Source organism: Phaenicophaeus curvirostris, chromosome 2, assembly GCF_032191515.1.
Source record: "Phaenicophaeus curvirostris isolate KB17595 chromosome 2, BPBGC_Pcur_1.0, whole genome shotgun sequence".
In the NCBI taxonomy this organism is placed as follows: Eukaryota; Metazoa; Chordata; class Aves; order Cuculiformes; family Cuculidae; genus Phaenicophaeus; species Phaenicophaeus curvirostris.
In genome coordinates this window covers 42301223-42324002 of record NC_091393.1, presented here as the reverse complement: position 1 = coordinate 42324002, position 22780 = coordinate 42301223, and the positions used below count along the sequence as shown (strand labels likewise).

The 22780-nt window shown below is 36.1% G+C and overlaps 1 protein-coding gene across 14 annotated transcripts in view; it reads left to right on the top strand.

The window, feature by feature from the left end:
* Positions 1 to 22780, top strand: part of TRDN (triadin) — a 217455-nt gene that overhangs the window by 171109 nt on the left and 23566 nt on the right. For all 14 annotated transcript variants that reach the window (XM_069851798.1, XM_069851792.1, XM_069851787.1 and 11 more), the window contains 4 exons: positions 5224 to 5253; positions 16340 to 16366; positions 17384 to 17431; positions 21117 to 21161. In XM_069851798.1, the coding sequence (XP_069707899.1) occupies positions 5224 to 5253; positions 16340 to 16366; positions 17384 to 17431; positions 21117 to 21161 (150 nt within the window). The remainder of the gene's footprint in view (positions 1 to 5223; positions 5254 to 16339; positions 16367 to 17383; positions 17432 to 21116; positions 21162 to 22780) is intronic.

Below are 22780 nucleotides of genomic sequence, written 5' to 3'. Positions count from 1 at the left end.
TTTAGTGCAGGGTATTCTGAGCCTGAACTCCAGTGCAGTGCAAGGTCACATTAGAGACATCTGAATGATTCTGATAAAGAACGAGACTTGGATGAAGTCTGTACTGGAGCTGATCGGGGATTTTATAGTGACAACAGGATAGCTGGATAAGCAATGTAGTAATTTTGTGGATACTAATATTGCTGAGTCTGCATAGCCTTTACCAGCTTTCCAGGTGAGATGAGATGAGCATACTCAGTTCAGTTTTCCCTAGTGTCTTGCATAAGTCCTTGAGTACTATCTTTGAATGTACTTGATGCCTTTGATAACTCACTGAGAGTAACTGATTTCTCACAGCCACGATAGTGTACCTCTTTGACTCTAGCTGGCTCTGTAAGAAGTTAAAATATTTGGATTAGATTCGGTCAGACACATGATTAGGCAAGCTGCCTTCTTTTTAAGTCTTGGTATCAAAGTTAGATCTGTTACATGGCAGTGCTGATCAGGATTCAGATCCTTCAAGGCCACTGGAGCAAGACTGCAACAGGAAAATGCAACTTTAGTGGGAAGATCTCAAGTTGTACACGTGTGTAGTGAAGCTTAGTGTCCACAATAGGATTCAGTCATTTTCTAGTCACCGTTTTTAAAATTGTTTCTTTCTTTTCTGTTTCATGTGACAATCTTCAAAAGCTATTTCTTAGGTACTGAGTTTCATAGAAAAGCAGCACTTCCAAAAACAAAACTAACTCAGTGACATTGAATATGTATGACAAGACATTGACATTTTGTCAGAAGAGTGTAACCTCCCTCAATGTGTAAAGTGGCTTTAAGCATCCATGTGGGACGCTGTGCTTCACTAAACCTCTCTTTCTTAACAATGATGAGTGACATGACTCATAGATCATGCAGACAGTCTGAGAAAAGCATCTGTAGGGAAAAGAGTTCCAGAAATATTGTGGCCATTGCCCTGTGAAGAAGTGCAAACAGGAGGTCACCTTTATGAGCACTGGTACTTTTTTTAGTCAACTGAAAGTACTTGGGGAACTCCTTCAGTAGACATCTCAGTTTAAACTAGCCAGCCAAAAAACGCCTTGAGAAACAGCAGTGGTTTGATTAGCAGTTGTCACTTTACAGGGGTCTGTCAAATCCAGTGTAAATTGCATTGACAGAAGTGGCCACAGTGTAACACCTTTGCTAAGATAAATATGTTTCTGAAACTTGAAAGTCAAATTCACGCAAGCTGGATACAAGATTATAGCAGAAAATCCTGACTAAAGGAGAACCTAAATGTAAGGTAGACATATATTAGGTATATAAAAATTGCAATATCAGTCTGTTTAAATGTTCCACTCATTACACAGCCTCAGTGCTGAGCATTGCCAATAAGAAATACTTCAAGAAAGCTTTGAAAGTCAGACACTAAAATAATGAAAGATCTATAAATACAAAAACTGAGTCATAGTGGGAGGTATAAAATTCCCATTGTGAGTCAGCACTTCTCTGTAAAATATCTATAACAGATATTAGAAAATAAGAGAAAAAAGAACAAAAATAACATACATAATATGAATGAATGCTATTTCATAAAAGAAACAAGATAAAATTTTAATTCCAAAAAGCAGTTTATATCAATTAAAGATGAGGCATATTTTATGGAAAGCTATGAAGTGTAATGTTGTCCTTATGGCTTGCTACTTGATTTTTAAATTATTTTTCGAAGAAAAATAGTCAGACTGAATAAGTAGCATCTACATATATATGCAGAGATATGCATTCAGTAGTCAAAGCATGTTTGTCAATGAAAGCAAGTCTACCAATAGTTAAGGTATTTCCTGGAGGTAGGGGCTGCTATGTGCTGGGGCTCCCCGATCAGTATAATAGCCCTCTAAAAGTCCTCTATACGTTTTTTTTTAGACATACTTATGCAATAAAAAGAATCTTGTTGCATAATATTATTCTTTCATTTAATATTTGATTTCAGAAACCAGGATTCTCTCTGACTGGATAATGTACTTCTCAACAACTCACAGAACCAGGCTTCCTCTGTTTTTTTGTCATGTTATGGCTCAATTGCACTATTTTCTGCACAGATCCAGTAAAAAATCATCCCTGTCCAAAAACACCTAGCAATTTGGGTGCTGCCTCTCAAAAGTGTGATTGGTAGAGGTTCACACCTTCAGATGTGGCAGAGAGATCAGATCCCTGGGTAGCTCTGCCCTACTCCTTGCCTTTTGGAATATTTTCGGTCCCTCAGAACCATCCCTATATATGAGATTAAAGGACTGCTGGTGATATACATTCCAATCTCAGATACAAATTAAGAACTGTTCAACTCCACTGAATATATATTTTTTTTTCACCATGAAAATACTACATTAGTAACCTTTCCACCAGTGGAAATTTGTCTTTATTGTCACTCCATCATTGGAAATTTGTCTTTATTTTTCCTCACTGAAATTTTTTTTTAAATGTCTGAGTCTAGCTTTTAATGTTATTTTTTTCCTATTTCTAAACCGTAAAAGGTGATGGTGCTTACTTCTGTTTTCTGGAGTGGTTGTCAATTTGGATTCATGATCCCTGAAAATGGGATGTGAATCTTTGATAAACATACTTTGCCTTGTGTTGGATCTGTATTTTGTGGAAATACATTATTGGATTTTGATAGCTCTAGAAAAGGAAGACATGTCCCTAACTGCAGTCACTGTGTTTCAAAGCTGCTAAAATAGTCCTAGCTGGACAGGTTTTTAGGTACAAATTCCTAAATCAAGAGCTAGATGATACCTCTCCTTAGTAGAGTGCAAGAAAACCACAAAAAAAAAATTAGTTTAAAGACTGGTTCTTTTTCTGAATAATCAAGGTAAAAAAGAACATATCCAATAGCATCATATATGCTGTGTCATCATTCATTATTTCATGTCCTTCTCCATCCAGCTACAAAATATTACTCACATTTGTTCTCAGTAGGTAATCTGGCTTTATATCAGTTGTAGACCAAATTCCTTGGCTAATCTATCCATGTTTTTGCCACATTTCAGATACAAAAACATTTCTCAGCTTCTAAAAGAGCAATGTAATGATGGTGTTTGTGCTATTTTTCATTTTTTACTTGGCATTTTAAAATTGAGAAACAGGATTTGATCAGAACAATGCTGTTGGCAACACTAGTCAGAATGAGGTCTTTTCTGTCTCTTAAGATTTATCGAGTATTTACAGTTCTTTCCGTTAGAAAAACCATGGCTAAGGTGAAAATTAAGATAAGTGTAACAATAGGATATACAGTAGCATAATTATAGAAATTATAGAAACTAAGTGCAGTGGTAGGCACAGACAGACCTTGCTCTGCCTATGCATGTCTTGGCATCAGAAGCGTGGTGAGCCACATCCCATAAACTGGCAATACAGAAGTCAGGAGAATCCCAGATAAGCTGTATCCAGAGTCTTGACATCTGAGGTTTCTGCTTATTTGGGAATCCTTCCAGTATAGAGCAAGTGGCAATGTAAATTTGCCTTCCAAAAGCCCCTGAGGCTTCTACAGCAGCTTCTGAAAGAAAAGGTACTAAATCCTCTGTAATGGTAGTTTTGCAAAAGTTGCTCTTCACAGCTTTGCTAAGCGCATCACCTAGGAAAGCAACGTGATTGCACAGAGGACCAGATACTCAAACCTTGCATCTGTTTTTCACTAATTCTAGGCATGAAACATTTTTCCACTGCTGAGGATGCTCCTAAGATAAAAGGGAGATATTTCGTTCTCAAAGGAGAGTAAGTGGTAGAAATCTTGGAAAATATTTGAAACCAGAATCTCTTTTTGCTGCAGACCATTAGGTAGCATGTCAGTAATTTCGGGTTTAGTCTTTTCCTTTTTTATTTGTTTTACCCAAATGTACTAACAGTTTGAAACAAAAAGACTTTTCATTTTAAGAACACTGAAGAGGTAGAGATTAGCAAAATGGAAACACCTGAGACTGTGGCCACTCCCTCCTTCGGCCTCATGATCCTTGATTTCTGTCCTGCACCAGAGCAAGTTCTCCAAAGGAAGGGCAGAGCTCCGCCTCTGTTTGTTTTCTTTCCAGTTCCAGTGCCACATCAAGTCTGTTCATACCAGCAGCCTGGTGCCAATTGCTCTTTTCTGAGGAGTCAGAGCCCTGAATTTGAACTCCTCTGTCGTCTTTTTTGCACAAACGCTAGCCTAAGGCAGAGGTTTGCTACCACCACTTCTAGCAGACATTTTTCAAAGCAAAGTGACATCTGTAACTACATTTTAGAAGTTTCAACCATATAAATGTAGGCTGGAAAACGAGTAGTGCAGGTATTTCAAATGGACTTAGGTATGAGTTTAGCTCAGCTCCATCAGGATAGCAGCAGTCAGTCATCTGCAAATGTAGATAGTCTTCTCCTTTTAAGACTTCTCAATCCTTTTAGTAAAATTTGGATGTGTTTTCACAGTACCCATTGCAGACACACACAGCATTTTATTGGAATCCCAGACTGAGCTCTTGGGGGAGTTTTATTCTGTCTCCAAAGTCCGAATACTGGTCACATAGCACAGCTTGCTCTGGGAAACTGATTCCAGGTTGTTTAAATTATGGAGTATGCAGCAGTTTCCTTCCAGTTTCCTTCCAGTCTCTATTCAATATTCATTCCTACAAAATTCACATTATGGCATTTGGAGGTGGGATTGCTCCATTATCAGGTTTTGTAATCCCATGTGTTAGGCAGATGCTTGGAAACCTGAGCATGACTTCCAGTGTTTTGGGGTTTTTACTTCTTATTTTATGCATTTGTTTACCTCTACCTGTTTTAATAGCAAAATGACATACATCTCTCTAAAACAGATGAAGTTTTGTAACCTTCCGCTAGCCTCCCCTTACCTCTTCACGCCTTCACATTCCTGCCTATCCTCTTTCTTCATTGCTGATTTTTAAATATTCATTCTGTGTCTCTGTTTCTCCATATTAGTGTCTAGGAAGAAAAGTGACTTTGTGACTAAAATTAAGGGTTATAATAAAGAAAACTGGAATTTGCTGTGATCAGTAGCAGAGATGGATGTCTGTGAGGAAACACTTCATCATTCTGATCATCAGTTTCTTCATCTAGCAAAGAAATCTATTCCTGTATTACATATTATATGTATGGTTTGAGTTATGTACACAAAAAGCTCATAAATAAGTATTTGAATTATTTTTACTGATGTTATATGTTATTAACTTCAGTTGTGAAAATATAGTATTTTTGTTTCCATTTCAGCTGCAGTGAAAAAGGAAGGGGAGAAGAAAGGTAAATCAATTATTTTTCCTTGACTGAAGTGTCTTTCAGGCTGTGACTGCTGTGAGAAATGATTCTTTCATTCAGTGATACAATTGTGATGACATATACCACCTCATGTGCTACCATCAGCCAGCTTTATCTACTACTACTGTGACAACACAGTTGTCATTTCCAGTATTGTTAGCTCCTTTCTACCACAGGCCAACACAGTCCAGTATCAGACACTTCATCATTTTGATCAGGAGGAAAATGAAAGGCTTTTGTTATCATGTTAAGATTTGTCAAAGAGAACAAAACTTGCAGTGCACCATGCATGCTGACCTGGCTGTTTGTTCTTTGCAGAAGGTGATTTCCTAGGGACATTTAATTTCCTCTTTTCAGATACATATGTAGCATGAATGTAAGTTTTGCCAAAGGCATTCTTTGGTACTTTAAGGGATTAGTAGAAAAAAAATGCCCTGAATCAAAACCTAATGCACTACTTAAAACATTTAAAGATAAATAGTCCCTAAATACCTATTTAAACTGTTGCCTTTCAGGATAAAATTTGCTGAGTTGAAACTTTATTTTGTAGTTTGTTGATTTTATTTCAATTGCAAAAATAATGAAATATTAGCACTAAGGTGGTATTTTTCTTTAATCTATTCAATTTTATTGATTATTTCGTTTATAAGCCATATGTTGCTCACAAAACTGGGAAGTTCCAAAACTTTTCCATAATTTCAGAGGATTATTTGAGATGTAGTATTGAGTAAGTGAGAAAAAAAATCAGCTCTTTATTTCTGAAGTTTACTAATGAGAGGGCATAATTTTCTGGGAATGTTAAATATCTTTTTTTCATTTCAAAATGGTTTGGAAATTCTGTGATTCATATAGTTGAACAATGGAGCCAACATTTTCTCTATATACATTAGGACATTTTCAATCCTGCTAATTTATTATCTTATCTCTATACAGAGTCATTAACTGAACTGGAAAAAAACCTGTAGTCTCAACTGTTTTAACATTTCATGAGTGAAATCTTGGCTGGTTTGATGTTAATGGCAAAATTCCCACTGACGCCACTGGAGCCAAAATTTCACCTCAAGTGTTTAACAGAATAATAAAATTCATTTCACTTATAAAAAACAATGCTTAATAGGTATCAAGCAGGGTGTTTTGTCCAAAAATTAATTTGCAACAACTGAGGCATGAAAGGTAGCACACGAAGCAGGGAGAATCAGAAAACTGCCAGCTACACTTGCAGTCATTAGTTTTCAGACATCAAAATGCCTGCTACATTCACAGCCTTGAATTTATCATGTAGACTGTTACATCCTTAGCAGAAAGAAAGGAGTGAGGTAATTGCTAAGTGTGCTGCTTCTGTCAGCCTTCCCACAGGTTATGGGGCCATTCATTTACAGAAAACACTCAAGGGAATTTGTATGAAATACCTCAGGCTAGCCCTTGGTTCATTTTTTACTGGTTAGGATTTTTTTCCTCCTTAACTATAATCTTCCCCAACAAAACCAATTAAAACTTTTTTAATAATTTTTTTTTTATTGTTCAAATTTGGATCTTTTTTTGCATTTCATTTTCTTTTGTATATATTTTCTGCTAAAAAAAATTTCCTTTCATTTCTTAATTTGTGGAAAGAATTTTATCACCAAGTACATATAGGACACTTTAAAGCATCTGGCTCGGGGTGGAATGTACCTCATCCTTCTGGTGAGAACTAAAATCAACTTTGGTCATTCTTCTGATATCATAACTATATTTAATTTTGGACTAAACCTCTCACTGGTTTTCTGACATAAAGTGGTGGGTTGACCTTGCTGGACATCAGATGCCCACCAAACTGCTCCATCATTCCCTTCCTTTGCAAGACAGGGAGGGAAGAACACATGATGGAAAAAAACCTCACAGGTCAAGATAAAGGCGGTTTAATAAAACAAAAGTAAAGGCCACATGTGGAAACAAAGGAAAACAAAAGATTTTTTTTTCTCGACTTCCCATCAGCAGATGATACCCAGACATTTCCCAGGAAGCAGGGCTTCAGTATACATGGTGGTTTCTCTGGAAGATAAACATCACAATAACAAATGTCCCCACTGCTCCTCCTTTCTTTTAGCTTTTATTACTGAGCAGATGTTATATGGTATGGAATATCCCTTTGGTCATTTTTGGTCAGCTGTCCTGGCTGTGCCCCCTCTCAAGTTCTTGCATACTTCTCAGCTTACTGGTGAGGGAGGGGCATTGGAAAGACAGTCTTGATGCTGTGCAGAAGTTCCGAGCAGCAGCCAAAGCACTGGTGTGTTACCAATACAAAGCACAGCACTATATAAGGGCTGCTATGGGGAAAATTAACTCCATCTAAGCCAGACTCAAGCAGATCATTACCAACATTGTCAGCAAAGAAGGTAATGATTCTAGTGAAAAATATGCTAGTTCATCAAAATTTTCAAGTAACTGAGGAAAACTGGTTCAGCAACGTTCCTGCCTTCAGCAGATAAACCATTAAACTGGACAAATTGAGAGAAGTGACAAGGCCTCTTCCAAAAAATGAACATGCCATGCTTTATCTTTCTTGTCTAGCTTCACAGTCTCTGCAGGCTCCACACAGAAAATATTGCATGTTATAAGCTAAGGTTTTATTTATTTCCGCTTATTCTGTTATTATAAAAAAACCCTGCTCCAGGCTGCATGTGTATTCTGCTGACTGGCAATAAAAACGAGCAATGTTTGCTGGTTTTGCTTAAGGCTACCTTATTTTTTTGCCCAGCTGCAAAATAACAAAAATAGCCAGGAAGTGCTCTAAATTGACTTGCTCATTATCCAAAATATATTGTGGTAGTAGCATGCACAGTTCAAATACCACTTTACCATTTCTCATGCGAATCATGAATCACATAGACACTATACTGTATAGAAAGCTTTCCCCAATTATTGTGTCTTACTCAACTACACAGCCCTCATCAAGAAAAACAAGAATAATGAGCAATGCAGAGTGACAAGCCATCATAAAAAGAAAAGAAAAGAAGATGGAATGACACTTTCTATCAAGGGTACATTCTGTGCATAGCATAAATCAGACATGAAGTTGTTTGAAAGAGACAGAAAAGAACAAAATTAATATTAAAAAATCTTAGGTATTTCAGTGATTTCTCCAAATTTGAGTGGTACTAACAGGAACCTTAAGGTATAATTTATGCATAAATTTATGCATTAACTATTTCTCTTTGAAAGGTTAGCTCTCTAAGACTTCTTGACCACAGTCCTAGAAAATAGTTAGCTTCAGCTTCCAGCATCATACTATGCCTTGTTTCAGTATATGGGGGATAGACTAATCAACACAGAAATATGTAAAAAGCTGTCAGTTTCTAAAGGGCAAGAGGTAGGCACTTTTTGCATGAGGTAGGCACTCCCTAAAATATTCAAGAGCAAATTTGACTGCCTGCACTCAAAAAATTTTAACTCTTGCTCATGATTCAAAGCACTGCAAGCAGGAATTCAAGTGAATTACAATAAACACAGGTACTGATAATGTGAGATAAATCTCATCAGCTTCAAGGCACCTCCAGAACACAGTAAAAAGAGTTGCAACACCAAAATATTTCAGCACTTCTTCAGTTTTAACTGTCCTTTTAAAAGAAAGAAATGTTATTTTTTTAAACCAAAACAATATTTTTATTTTTTAAAAAATATTTCATAATTACAGAGTTCCAAAACTGTTTTATGTGTGAAATGGAGGCAGATTAAAGCTAATTTCAGGGCTTCCTATTTCTGCTTAAAATAGAATTTCTCTTTTCAGTTCATAGCTTTCATACCTTATTGATTTCTTACTAAAGAGGTTATGCACTGAGATGGGGATGTCAAGCAAGCAGCCTTTATAAGCTTAGTAAGTTTATAGGCGACTCCAGGTGACTCTCAGGCAAATGCCAGAATGTTCCTTAGTTCTGTGATTCTAGTGAACCCAAGCAGTATTTAATCATCATGTAACCCTGTGAGTTATACATATGCATTCTTACAGGTAAGACGAACCATCTCATTTAAAGTGAATCATGAACCTGAATTGCCAGAATTCGGTATTTCCAGGCTCCCTGCAGCTAATGAATGAAAGAAAGGGAGGAAAAAGTTCTCTGTTTTGCTTCTGAGAGCAGCTTAAGGTGCCCATCTAATTCAGGGTAGCCATCTTCTGGGAGTCTTAACTCCTAGACAGACCTCCTACAGTTACATGTTATGAGTACACGCAAGCTAGCGAGATGCAGAAGCTAGTTGCCTGCTGATAACATGACTCCTTTTTCTGATTTTCAGCATTTTCATTTTGTCAGCTTGCTCTTAAACCAATTCAATAGTTTTTAGAAAGTCAAAAAACATATTCAAGTTTCGTCAATAATAAATTGATAGAAGAGGGTGCAGGATCGCATTTTGACCTTTTCCCAATAAATGTGTCACAGTATAAAAAAACTGCATATAGTCAGAGGGCAGATAATATGAAAAAAAATGGACAAGGTATATACATTCAAGCTCCAATCTACATATTTTCTCCAGTCCGGTATAAGACAATTTCTTTCAGTTCCTGCTGATAATGGTACTTTACCCATAGCTTGGAAGTTCTTGCTCTGTATACAGGGTGTGGCATAAACTGGCTAAGTCACGGCAGTATTCTTTATCTGTGTACATAATACAAACTGAAAAAGAACTGAGTAGTGATGCATTTCAAAACTGCTTAGTTTTGGAGTCGACCAGAGTAACTGGAATACAGCCTTCTTATTATGCATGAAGCGAAAGGTCATAGCAACATGGGCTTTCTGCTCAGCTGTAAATGCCACTTGTGTGACATGAACTACACCTTCATTATGTATTGCCTCAAAGGATAAGGAAGTGGACTGCTTAATTCTACAACTGCAAAGTGTATTACACAGCCCCTTAATAGAATCTGTATTCCTAAACAGAGACTTAAAAAGTAGAAATACTTTAAAAAGCATTTTCTAAAAGCAATGTCAAAAATTCTGTATTATGCATGAGAAAATAATAAGAACAGTTACATCTACTATACTGTTTAAACAAGCAGTGCTATTTTGACTGTAGTTGAAGGTGGGCATCTCACTCAAGAGGTAACAGTCATTGAATCAACCACAAGATGGAGCCCAAAGGATCTTCAAACTGGTAGTTAATATTGTCTCCCTGAATCAGCTTAAGAACTAAACAGCACAGGTTTACCGAAGGACAGTTTAAGAAAGTCTTAAGCAACAAACAAGGTGTTCCTCAGTGTAAATCCACACCCGCCTAAAGATATTTTTCATTTAATAGACAACCGTCCATACATTGGTGAGCTTTGACTTCCCATGCTGAAGCAAGAAAACATGAGCATTTTCAAGGAATATTGATAAAAGGAAAATTTGCATAAAATAGAGAAAATGTCTTGAAAAGTCAGTTAGCTGAAATTTGCTTTACCTCTGTTTACATTGTCTCAACTATCTTGTGAGGATAAATTATTCATATCTATTTTGCATGGTTATGTGAGACATAATGATCTGTACAACTTCTGTTAAGTAATGGCAGATCTTGAGTACTTAGGCACATGTACTTTCCATGTTGTTGGTGTTTCAGTTGAAAAAGACATGGCCAGAAAACACTCTCCAGAGTACCCACTCAATATAAGCAGAAAGTAGGCAGAGGAATGGAGAGTGCAGTGGACTCAAGGCTTTTCACTGAATTCATAAGTTTTAACAAACTTTTTTTAGACCTTCAGATGAACTTAATCATTACAAAACTTTAAATCATACAAATTTAGATATCTAAAGTTAGTTTTGACATTGAGGCTATTTGCCCTAGTCTCACTTAAGAGTTAAAGGAGAAAAATAAGCATCTGCAGAGAATATTTCATCTATTTGTCTTATATATCTGTCAGAATAGGAAGAGCTGCCCCCTGGAGATACCTAAACTTCTGACTTGACTATAAGAAGGAATATAGTTTAGGTTTAGTAACAAAAATAAAAAACAAATTGCAATGAATATCAGGAATTTATTTTAACCACACTCTCTAAAGATTTAATTATTTTTTCTCTTTTAAGAATCTGACGTTGCAAGACAAGGGTGAGAAAAAACAGAAAGGTGTTTATAGATCTTAATAGCTGATTGAATAACCATTCTCGTTGTACTTAGATGGAGGGGTTAATGCATATACTTAATCTAGAATTCTTAGCATTATGCTGCAAGGTCCACATTTATCTCCCTAGGACCTTGATTTCAGTGTACTTAAGACATGTAGAACTAATTATGCTAACTTGCATCAAGATTTTGTTAAGATTACCTACATTCTCAGCATTTACAATCTAAACATAGTCATTGATTGCACCTTTGTAATCTATCCAACATAAAATTGAGATTATACTTTTTTAGTATGTGTTATGTAACAACAAACATGTGAAACAGTTCACATTGATAGATCTGGCACAGCATTTCAACTGCAGTTATGATTACAACTTGTGTTAATCATTCTTGCTTGCCCTAAAGTGCAATGATAATTTATTCAGCTTCTGGTACCAATAAGTGGAGACAGTTAAGCTAGTATTTTCGTGATTATGAAACAGCCGTGATTTCTGAAGAAATATTGATCTGTGTGTTATGTGCAAGTATATTGGCATCATGTCAGCAACACATTTACCTGTCAATCAGGATAATATGCTAAAACACCTGGATATCCATATAACACATGGTTAATTGGCTAAAAAAATTCCCCATAGGATAAATTATCACTTTATTGCTCTGTGCAAAGACATCTGCAAATGAATGCTCAAAGGTATTCTATTCAAATACAATTACAGAATTAACAGTTCTTCTAGCGATAATCTTCATTTCCTTTTTTAATCTATGCAGACATCAGTTTCAGAAATTTGCTCTTACAATGTTGTAATTAAAGCAAAACCAGTGATCAGTAGCATTTGATGAGGAATGAAGATGGCTCAGGATGTTCTGCCTCTAGAAGCTAGTCATTAGCCCTCTGCTTTAATCACCGTATTAATTTGGGTAGCACGCTGGGAAAAGTCCATCTTTTCAAAAGCTAATTATTTTTATTGTTCTCCACTCATAGTATCAACTAATCTCTGCTCCAAAATTTTTCTTTTCTAGATGTTTATGAAGTCATCTTATTCTTGTGTTAATGATTATTTTGCATTTATTTAATAATATATGTAAATATTTATTCAGCTATGATTGTACTTTTACAAATCCAGTCATGGTTAAGAAGGAGCTCAACAAAAAAGTTCATATTCAAAGTATTTGCATGAAATCTGCAAATTAGTTTGACACATTTTACAAATAATAGGCATTGTGAAATAGGCTGAAGAATCAAATATTAATGAAAATTAACATCTGCAAGAGGTGCTCCTTTTGTCTCCAATTGTTTGTGCAGAATGTTGAATAGCATTATTTTTGCATAAACTAAAGTCAGTACTCAGAAAAAAATGTTATCATCCTAACATCCTACATGCCTCCGTCTGCCCAATTTTTCTCAGTTACCCTTTATTAATCAATAATTTGTGTTGTGATAAAGCATGGCCTGAGCTTGGCTATGTTTTGCTTTAGACATATGCAAATGTAAAGCTGATATTACTAAAAGTGAAAGCTTATGAAGCACATTGTCCCTCATCTGTATGTTCCCATCCCATAATTTCAGGGCAGAGCACATGAAAACGTCAGAAGCTGAGGATGATATTGAGAGGAAGCTCTTCAGGTCTTTCGCCACACGTGCCTAAAGATGAAATGCATTAATGCAGCACATGTACCTCATCTACATTTGTCTGAAATTTTATTCTTTCCAGCTCCGTCGATGGAAGACTTGTTCTCCTGGGATTTTAAGACTTATAGTACTTTAAAGACATTAACTTTCAGTGCTATCATACAAGATTGCTGTTTCAACAAGATTTACATTTCCCAGTGCATTTCTATTGTTTAACTGACAAACTGGGAAACAGAGAAAAATTGGGATCATTACTGATGCTCCCTAGAGGCATGCATCTCAGATTCAAGTTGAAGCAATTCCTCTCATTAAAAATCATTTAAAAATGTTGGAAATGTCTGTATGTTCTTTGCTATTTCTACTATATTTACTCCATGCTAAAGTTTCTGTCTTCCTTCCTCTTTCTGAACTACCTTTTTTCTTTCCCAGTTATATAAAGTATGCTCAAATTAGCAGCTAAAAATAAGTCTAAAAACAAGTTGTTTAGGCAACAACAGCAAAATACCCCAAAACCAAGAGTCAGCTCATTCTTCACCATGCAGCCCTGAGGTATAAGGCAAAAAAAACAGCAAGGACATAAATCTGCTAATTGCATAAAGGCCAATATCTTGGGCCAGGCTGCTCTGGTAATGGAAATAAGGCAGAAGGAACTGCCAGAACAGTCTGGCAGCTTTTCTGGTGAAAACAGCAACAGAAAGATCAGTCTGTTGCAAGTGAATATCCTAGAGACTCTAGTATCAGTAGTTAAGTATTAAGTATAATGGGGTTTATTACTATAGGAGGGTTTCTCCGACCATTTACTCTGTTGTCATTGTTAATCACAAGACCAACACCAAAACAGTGGTCTGAGGAAGTCTGTGGTGCTGCACAGACCCGTATGAGCACTCCCTAATAATGGACAGGAGTGAGAGCATTAGCAGGAAATTCAAGTTCTCTGCTTCCCTGCAAACACACGATAGCCTTAGATACACCACTTAGTATTTCATACTGCTGTGTTAATGTGCAATATTACTTCCTTAATGCATAGAAACATAGAAAAATATCCTGGCAAAAGCTAGGTTTAAAGTAAATCAGAAATATAAAAAAGATTCTGTAGTGATTCTGTAGGGAAAAGGCTTGCACAGCATACGCTTTAACATAATCATAGACATATTTCCTCTATTTATGCCACCACTGCTCTCTTCTTGCTTTCTTTACTTTGACCCATCTATACACTATTGGCCACACCATGTCAAGACAATTGCCTAATGCAGAGCAGAGGGCAGGGCAAGCACACGTCATTCTCTTTTTAGGAAGTTTGCTGCAGCTACTCTGTTTTGCGAGGAGTCTTTTTTTTCCTTTGAACACATAATCATTACATGCATCTTCTGCCCAATCAGTCTGCCAGCTGCTCAGCCAGCCGGCAGGACTTGAGTAGGACACAAGCAGATATGAAGGATCAGGTCTGTGGATCTAGAAAATTCGTGGGAATATTTGTCTTCTCCTTTGAATGATAATGAGTACAGACAATAACTTCACAAGGGTGAGGGCCTGCTCTTGCACAGAGTAATAAATCCTAATAATTGCCTTTTTTATTTTTCTGAAGTTATTATCATCTGAGTCATTCTAAACTAGCCCAATGTAAGGAATATGTTTTATTCTTATTGAATTTTTGATAACACAGCTGCTCTACTGTCTGAAAAATTTGCTCAGGCTAGAATAGAACCATTTTATTCAACCTTAAATTAAAAGTGCATTGATGATTAGGCAGAATTATGTGTTGTCTTAAGTTCTTCACTCTTCTGACTGAATTTTGAAGGAGGAATGTCCATTAGTTTTCCTAAAAGCCCATTTTGTAGCTTTTCTAGAGCTCATTTTCAAGGAGAATGGACTTAGTTAACTTGAACAAGAAAATCAAAGATTTATCCTTCATGATGATGTATAAAATGGAAGGTTAAGGTGCAGTTCTTGAGAATAAAGGGAAACAACTGCACTGGTTGTACTAGAAAGTCAAGGTGTAGTAGTTTCACTTAGAATTCAATGTTTTAAAAGAAATTGCATATCTGAGCTAAGGATGCTATAACAAGAGCTTGTTTGTAAAATTCCTTAAGCAATGTCAATAAAGAGTCTTTAAATTAATTCTGTTCATATGTGGCTTAGCTCTTATCATTGTTAGTGATTACTAAAAGTGCTGCTTGACACAATATTCTGTGATAGTTATGTAACTCGTTATACCAGCCCGTGAAGTTCAGATTTGTTTTGATATTTCCTATGAATTTCATTTTGCAAATTGAAATTCATAGCTAGATAAGCATACCATGCTAAATCTTTTGACACAATGCATAATTAATTTCCTGTACAAATTAAAGACATATTTCATGGCTACTCAGTTACAATGGAATTTACCTAAGTTTATGATGTTTAGGGAACTATTTTCTGTGAATTTCAAAGTGTTTAAGCTAAAAAAATTGAGCTTAAATATACAAGGTTTTCTTACGCACGTAAAGGTAGCAAAAGTAGCTTTCAAAGAATATCCCTGTTTTTCTGCTGTTTCTTTATTCTAGTTCCTCACTTAGGAGCAAAAAATATACACTGAATTTATATCTTTTGTCTCTATTGCCACCTAAAATGTTCTGCTATTTCAATTTGCTCTGCACATCATTTCCAGTTGCTGTCTCCCTAAATGTATAGCAACAACTTGGATTAAATAGAGACTGGATATAAAATAGGAGCGGTTTTATACTGCAAGGAAAACAAGCAAAACAATAACCCACTTGTACAGCAGTTACTTTTGCCCCAAGTGGGAGCTCAGGAACTTGGTGAACCACAGACTGGGAGCTCACAGTAGCAGAATTAATGCTCATGGTGCTGGGCTTGCAAGAGGCAGCTCATCCCCTCTACTACTGCTTGTCTCTGTGGGATTATGTTCCCTCACACACAGCTGGCTGCTACATACAGGTGGTAGAGCCTTTATTCTCCTAAAAACAACAGATGCCTTGCAAAAGTCAAGAATTAAAATCCAGGTGGTGGGCTGGGCTTTGGCATTTTATTTCATTCTGCAGCACCAAGAAAGGCACTGAGTGCAGCTCCCTGCACTCACATTTTACCTGAAAAATGTTCTTTTAAGGTCCACAGAAAGTATTAGCTCAGTTTTGTATCCTCTTCTTTTTTTCTGGAAGAATGTAGAAAATGCAATGGTACAGTTCTTAGTAGCTGTAGCACTGAAATGCTGTGTATAAGTAAGACAATGATAACTGTTCCACTTTTTAATATAGGTTTGACCAAATATTTCTTTTACATGTCTACAAATATCATTAATAAATGCATTACATCTTGTATTATAGTCACAAAAATATTAAAATACAACTTTTTTTTTCTTTTGCTTACTTCTAGCTACCTTAGAGAAACCTCATGAACACAGTAAGTATCAAGCTGATAAAGAATATTGTTACTTCAACTTTTAGGAGTAAGGTATTTCTTTATGTTACCAAAGTTTTAGCAGCTTAAGATGAGATTCATCAAAACAAGATCATCAGACATTTTGACTTATGAAAATGGTTTTCCTTTACTGTAATGCAGGACCAGGTATGTTTTACAGGCCCCAGTGCCCATGTAAACTGTTTTCCAATTGAGGTTGAGCTGTCTCCATGTCAGCTTCTCACTGGAAGTAATCAAGAAAGAAACAGATGAGGAAGGGTCAGTGCAATGTTCTGGTTAGGGCTTGATCCAGGCAACAGAAAAATGTGTCTCTTGGTTTGCTGTAGCCCTCACAAGTTACATAATTTTGACATACCTATGATAAATAAGAATTAAGCATATTCCTAACAATCCTCAGAAATGCCATAGCTTTCTTTTTTCTGTCTCATAATGTTTGGGTTTGGATATCACACTGTTTTTAAGGAGCACAAAATTGTATACAGCTTATATTTTAATACAGTAGAATATTTATGTTTGCTACTGCTTCACAATACATCTATGGGATCCAGGCTAAGAGAGAAAGGTATTTTTTATTTATGCACTATAGTGAACTTTTATTTGGTGTTCTATATGAGACAACTCCAGTTGTAATAAAGTACTTCCATGTCTTCTATACAAAACATCAAGAAGAAATTGCCTATACAGAAACTAGGTGACAACAATCAAAATTAGTAGGAGATGCATTTAATTATTTCAGAACTTCTGTCTTGTGTCTAAAAAAACCAATGTAATTTTGTAATTTCTTAAACCACATTATAAAGTAAAAATTTTTCTTTGGATTTATCTTTATTTTATAGAAAAAAATAAATACTTCTACTCAAGAAAGATATTTATCAGAAAAAACTTCTAAAGTCTAGTATGTAATGAAAATTCATTTTTTCAAAATCATAATGTGAATCTTTTTTAAAATCTTTTAAAAATTAAAAAGCATTCTAATGTCGGAGTTGTTCTTATTTGCAGAGCACAAACGCATTAAACATGAAAAAGCTATCTCTCAGACAAAGCCAGGTAGGTTTGGTAATTAAACTTCCTGTTACTCCAGGCTCCATTCTCTAAAGATCTGTATGGCTTGCAAAACTTGGAGACTTTCTTGAGACAGGCACTTGAGACAGGCCTCGCAGAAAATTCAGCTGTTGGTGTTCCACTTACATCACTCCTGAGTGGTCTTACCGGATGCAGCAGGCACTGAAAAGGAAGTATCAGCGTCCCATTGACCTTTGCCATCAGTGCTGCTGTTTGAGTTTTACATAAAAATGAAGTCCTCATGAATAAGTGATTGGAAAACCACTTAAAATGTGTTTAATGATAAGCAGGCAAACATTTTTCATTATGCTTTTTTCATGATTTCCTGAGGAATTGAAAACAATTCCTCCTATGCATTTACTCCTTTACTCACTTCTTTGTACAAGACAATATTCTTCTTGTAAATTATAGATTTATGTAGACATTTTGGGGTCTCCTTCAAGCCTTGAGTAGCTGATTCAGTGAAATTGTTCTGCTGGTTTTGAGTCAACAAGGGGAAAAAAACCACAATTATTCTCACACTAGCCTTCAAAGTCACAGAGACCAAGCATTTGGGAATTTCTTGTATTTCGAAATGCTTCAGCCGGCAGGTGGGTATGTGTGGGCTCAACCAAGGTATCAATGTCCTAACAAAGCCACCCTATCCATCTCTGTGCATCATAGGAGGGGTCAGTAGTGGCCAAACAGTAGGTTACCTGGGCAGGTAGCACAATCACTCATCTTTCCTGTAAAATTAAATCAGTCCTGCTGTACAGTAAGCCTGACCTCTTTCATAGCAGCATAAAAACATTAACAAATATCAGAGCATCATATCACAAACCAGTACACTGGACTGATTAGGAGCTTACGCTAGTGTAGTACAGTATGTGCCAGACTAAAGGCCATGGAATTTAAATGCTTGAAGTACTAATCTGCAAGCACTAAAAGTAACAATGCTTCTGCTGCTGTGTGCCTATGAGTGCTCTTGAGTTAGTAGACTGAATTGCAAAAGCCTCATTCTCTACAAAGCAGTAGATTCCGTTTTCACCTTGATTCATAGCATATTCAAACTGGTATTCCTATGCCTCCCACCATCAGACTAAGAAGTATCACATTGCTGATAAACCAAAGAATTTCAGAAAATGTATTGATCCTGTGGGGAAATGTTTAAATTAAGGAGTGCTTTGTGTTTGTGAGAGCAAGTAAAGCAAGAGAATTTGTTCCTGATGTAATTCTTCTGAAACTGCCTAAAATACACAAAAAAATGCTCAAAGCTTTATATTTTTCCATTTCAATCAGATACTGAGGGGAAAAAATGAATATTAATGTTTGCAATGCTGCAAAACTAGAACTCTGCAGAGGAAAGACATTCTCTCCAATTAAAGATTTCAGAACATTAAATTTTGGCCTTATTAAAAATCAGAACAAAATCTGATTTTTTCTGAAATATTAAAAAAAAAAAAACATTTTGGAGTTTTTGTAGCTTTCTGGGTCATTTTTTTTCCAAAATTCCTCATGATCCAGTAAACAAAAACTACATGAGACTGTGGAAATATTTCTTCTGATCTCAGCAAAATACTATGTATTATCCTCATCCTATTTTTTTTCACTGCTTTTCTTCATGATGAATTCTAGTGAACATAAAGGTTTTTGTGAAGTGTCCTCTTATCTTGAAGTGTGTTCCCTCATAGAAAGTGTTATCCTTAAGTTTTAACATTCTGTTCCTTTATTTTTTTTTCTGGTTCGCACCAATGTCTAGAAAGTCAGAGAAAAAAACATACTGCCATATCCTGAAGATCAGCCATGGGTCACAGTATTTTGCAGAGGAATCAGCAGATCAATAGTTGCTCTTTGGTTAGGTTGCAGAGTAAGTAGGTGAATGAATACCAAAGAATTACTGCATTTATTACCACATGAATGCAAGTTCCACAGGCCTGTCCAAGACATTCTGTTTTCAGGAATAAATGTTTCTTAAAAAGAAAATCCCTCCCATATGCCATCAGACATGCCATCCACTCACAGGCAAATTTGTTTGACGCCTTTAGTATACAGAATAAACTTTGCTGTAAATTCTCACTAGAATTAGAAAAAGCAAAAATGTCCTACATAGTGTGCAAAACAATGGGGTTAATATCCAAAGAAAGAAAAGCTCCAAAACTCTTGAGCTTTATTTGTCACTAATCCAGTGCATGACACACAGGCTATGTTTAAAGTCGGCATGGTGGGGTTTTTTGTGTATTGATAGATAGAAAGGTTAATACCCTAAACTAAATTAGTGAACTGCACTGTTGTATGTTAAAGCTTATCTAACAGCAGAAATAAGATACTTTATCTCAACAACTTGCATCTTCAAGCTGCTGGTTGTGCTATAAAAATATTTCTATCTTCACAGAGAGCCATGAAATGGAGATGATATTTTTTAATTCACTGCTTTCATAAGAAGCTGAAAATAACAATAGCTGAGTAAGAGGCTGGGAGGGGAGGAGAAGGAGAAGGAAGCCCTAAACTTAAGACAAGTGAAAAGGAATTAAATCACCACTTATTAGATGACAATTGAAAAGCAAAGTAATGCAACTTTATATTTTATTTCTGAAGAACAGAAGAGATCGGTAACCATGGAGCTTTATCCCCTCCCTGCATTTTCCCCCAATAAGTACTATTTTCTTCCAGAAATGAACTAAAAAAAACCCAAACCATCCAAACAAAAAACAAATCACAATTGCCGTACAGACATGCATATGTGCATACTTGCACTGTAGCTTTACTGGATACTGGTGTGTTATGAATGAGAAACATGGACTGTACACCAATGAAGATAGTTTTCTCCATCTATTGACATATGATAAATGCTTTTTAGACCTCTTTGGCAAGTGTATAACTCTGGAAATTTCAGAGAGTTAAATTTAAAAGATCTCAGCACAGAAAAGAAGATAAACCTGATCTCTACCCTCAGAAAAAAATCCTCTGGAAGTTACATGCTAAATTCAAAGGAACTGTTATGTACGTTGAGACTACTCAACAATCTACTCCTCTAAGTACCGTACTATCCACATATTTAGTCAGAATGCAGATTAGAATTTAGCATCCAAACATGGACATTAGGGTTCCGGAGAAATAGCCCCCACCAAAAAGCAGCAGCTGTTGAGGTTGACTGAGATTACATGGATGGACGAAGCAGAGATCTGATAATTCACAGTTGGTTCTAGCCACTCATGACCTTCCGAGTACCTCTTTCCACCATCTTGTTTAAGAACAGAATTGACAGCCAGGCTGAAAAAATTCTCATATTCAGGAGCTTTGTGCATGCACAGACAGACTATCTGGGATGGGGGGCAGTTCTAGCTAACTAGTAATCAGACGAGTCATTATAGGTGTACTATTAGAATACAGTTTCCACCTGAGTGCCTGCCTGAAAGACATTACCAGTTATGTGACTGCTTTCTGGTGGCTGGGGCATTAAGCCAAGTAATTTATTTTTTTCCATGGGGTACGATCTCACCTTTCAGTCAGAACTCATAATGCACACATTCTGTTTTAGAGTATTCCAATGGGATAACTATGTTAAAAACATGCATTTATTTTCTCATTGTGAACCATACATATAATATCATGTATAGAAATATTTTTCCAGTTATATGCATCTATACTAACTCAGTGTGAACTTCTAATTTTAATGCGGCTCTCAACACAGAGGAGAAAATTAAACAACAAAAGACAACTCCCACTGAGAAGTCAGGTAAGAACAAGTCATTCTCTCCTGATTTAGTTGGGGGGGAGGTTGGTATTAAGCACTGTTTGGTACTCATCTAATGCAGTACGTTTGCATTGCAATCATTTTTTTACAGTGTTTTGAAATATGTGACTGATAACACTTCCTTAGAGCAAATTCAGCAGGGTGGCAATTGTACATACCATTCTAAGAATAATCTTTCCTATGACAAAGCCAGGTCAAGGATTTTCAGCTCATGGGCTCTTAGTTCCAGTCTCTCTGCCAGAGCTGAGCTAATGAAATGGGGTGTAGCCGTAAATCAGATATCTGAAATGATCCCAAATATCCTTGTAAATCATTGCTGTTTGGGTTTTTTTCGAACTCAGATCTTTCAAGCAGCTGAATTTATAGTAGAGTGATCAGTGCCCAAGTCGGGAGTCATTCAAGACGATGAATCATCTGTTGGATTAGAAACTTGGATGGGTCTTAAACTGGCTTTCCTATGGGGAAAATGTTTTTTGAACTAATCTCTGGGTCTTTTGATCTATGATTTAAAGTTTGTAGGGTTTGTAATAATGAAGTTGATATTAAAAAAAACCCCAAGTAATATTTACTGTTATAGAATCCCTGAAGGGTCATCCAAGGAATTAGAATATTCCCATCGTCATTGACAGTCCACATAAAACAGTTTTGAAGGATTTTTCTGGATATCAACCTCTTGATTTTCACTTGGGGTAGCTTTGGTCTAAACATAAAATGAAAGACTGCCAGATCTTGGACAACGAAGCCAACAATAGATTTTCATTTGATGTCATGATGATGGTGATGATGATGAATATTTTTAGTAAGATAAAATGCTGATTTGTTTTAAGCTGAATGGTGCTGGTTACTACATAATTTCTATTCCTCTTTTGTGTACAACTTTTCTTCTCTGTTCTAGAAAAATGGATCTTGTACAAAGTAGTATGGCTCTGTCCCTAATTGTGAACACCTGTGTAACTTGTGGGGTTTTGTTTTTTCCTATAAGAGCTCTCATAATCAGTCATTTTACTATGAAGCAATATTTTACAACACTCTTGTTCAATAAATCTACAGTTTTGATAGTTTTCATATGATCATGAACTGTCATAGATTGTTCAAAACCATGTAAATTATGTTTCTCTTAGTAGAAATGGAGAAATAAGTGCAAAATACTTCAATATATTTCTAACCTCAATATTTAATGAGTTAGCAATTGCTAAACGGTAAACAAGTCTGGAGAAGAAAAAATGAAAACTTTTAATTTACAGGATTTGGGGGGTTGGGGTCAGCTAAGTTTCATTCTGAGTTTGTAGACAAAATCAGAAGGTTCAAACTGTGGTATACCAGTGGTTTCCAAACAAAAATGTCAGAAATATCATTACTTGACTGCTTTCTGTAAGACTTTTATAGTCACATTCTTGCCAAATCTTTTCCCTGGTTGTTGAAGCCAAACTGAAAATGCAGTATTTCTGATTGGCTAACGACATAAGTCACTACAGAAATCACTTCTAAGTTTTCAGATCAATGCCTGTTGAGCTTGAAACAGGCAACTTCAAACAGTGGGTAAGCCATCCCATCTTTCTTTAAGAAATATAACAATATGGATTATCCTCTGGAGATGACTC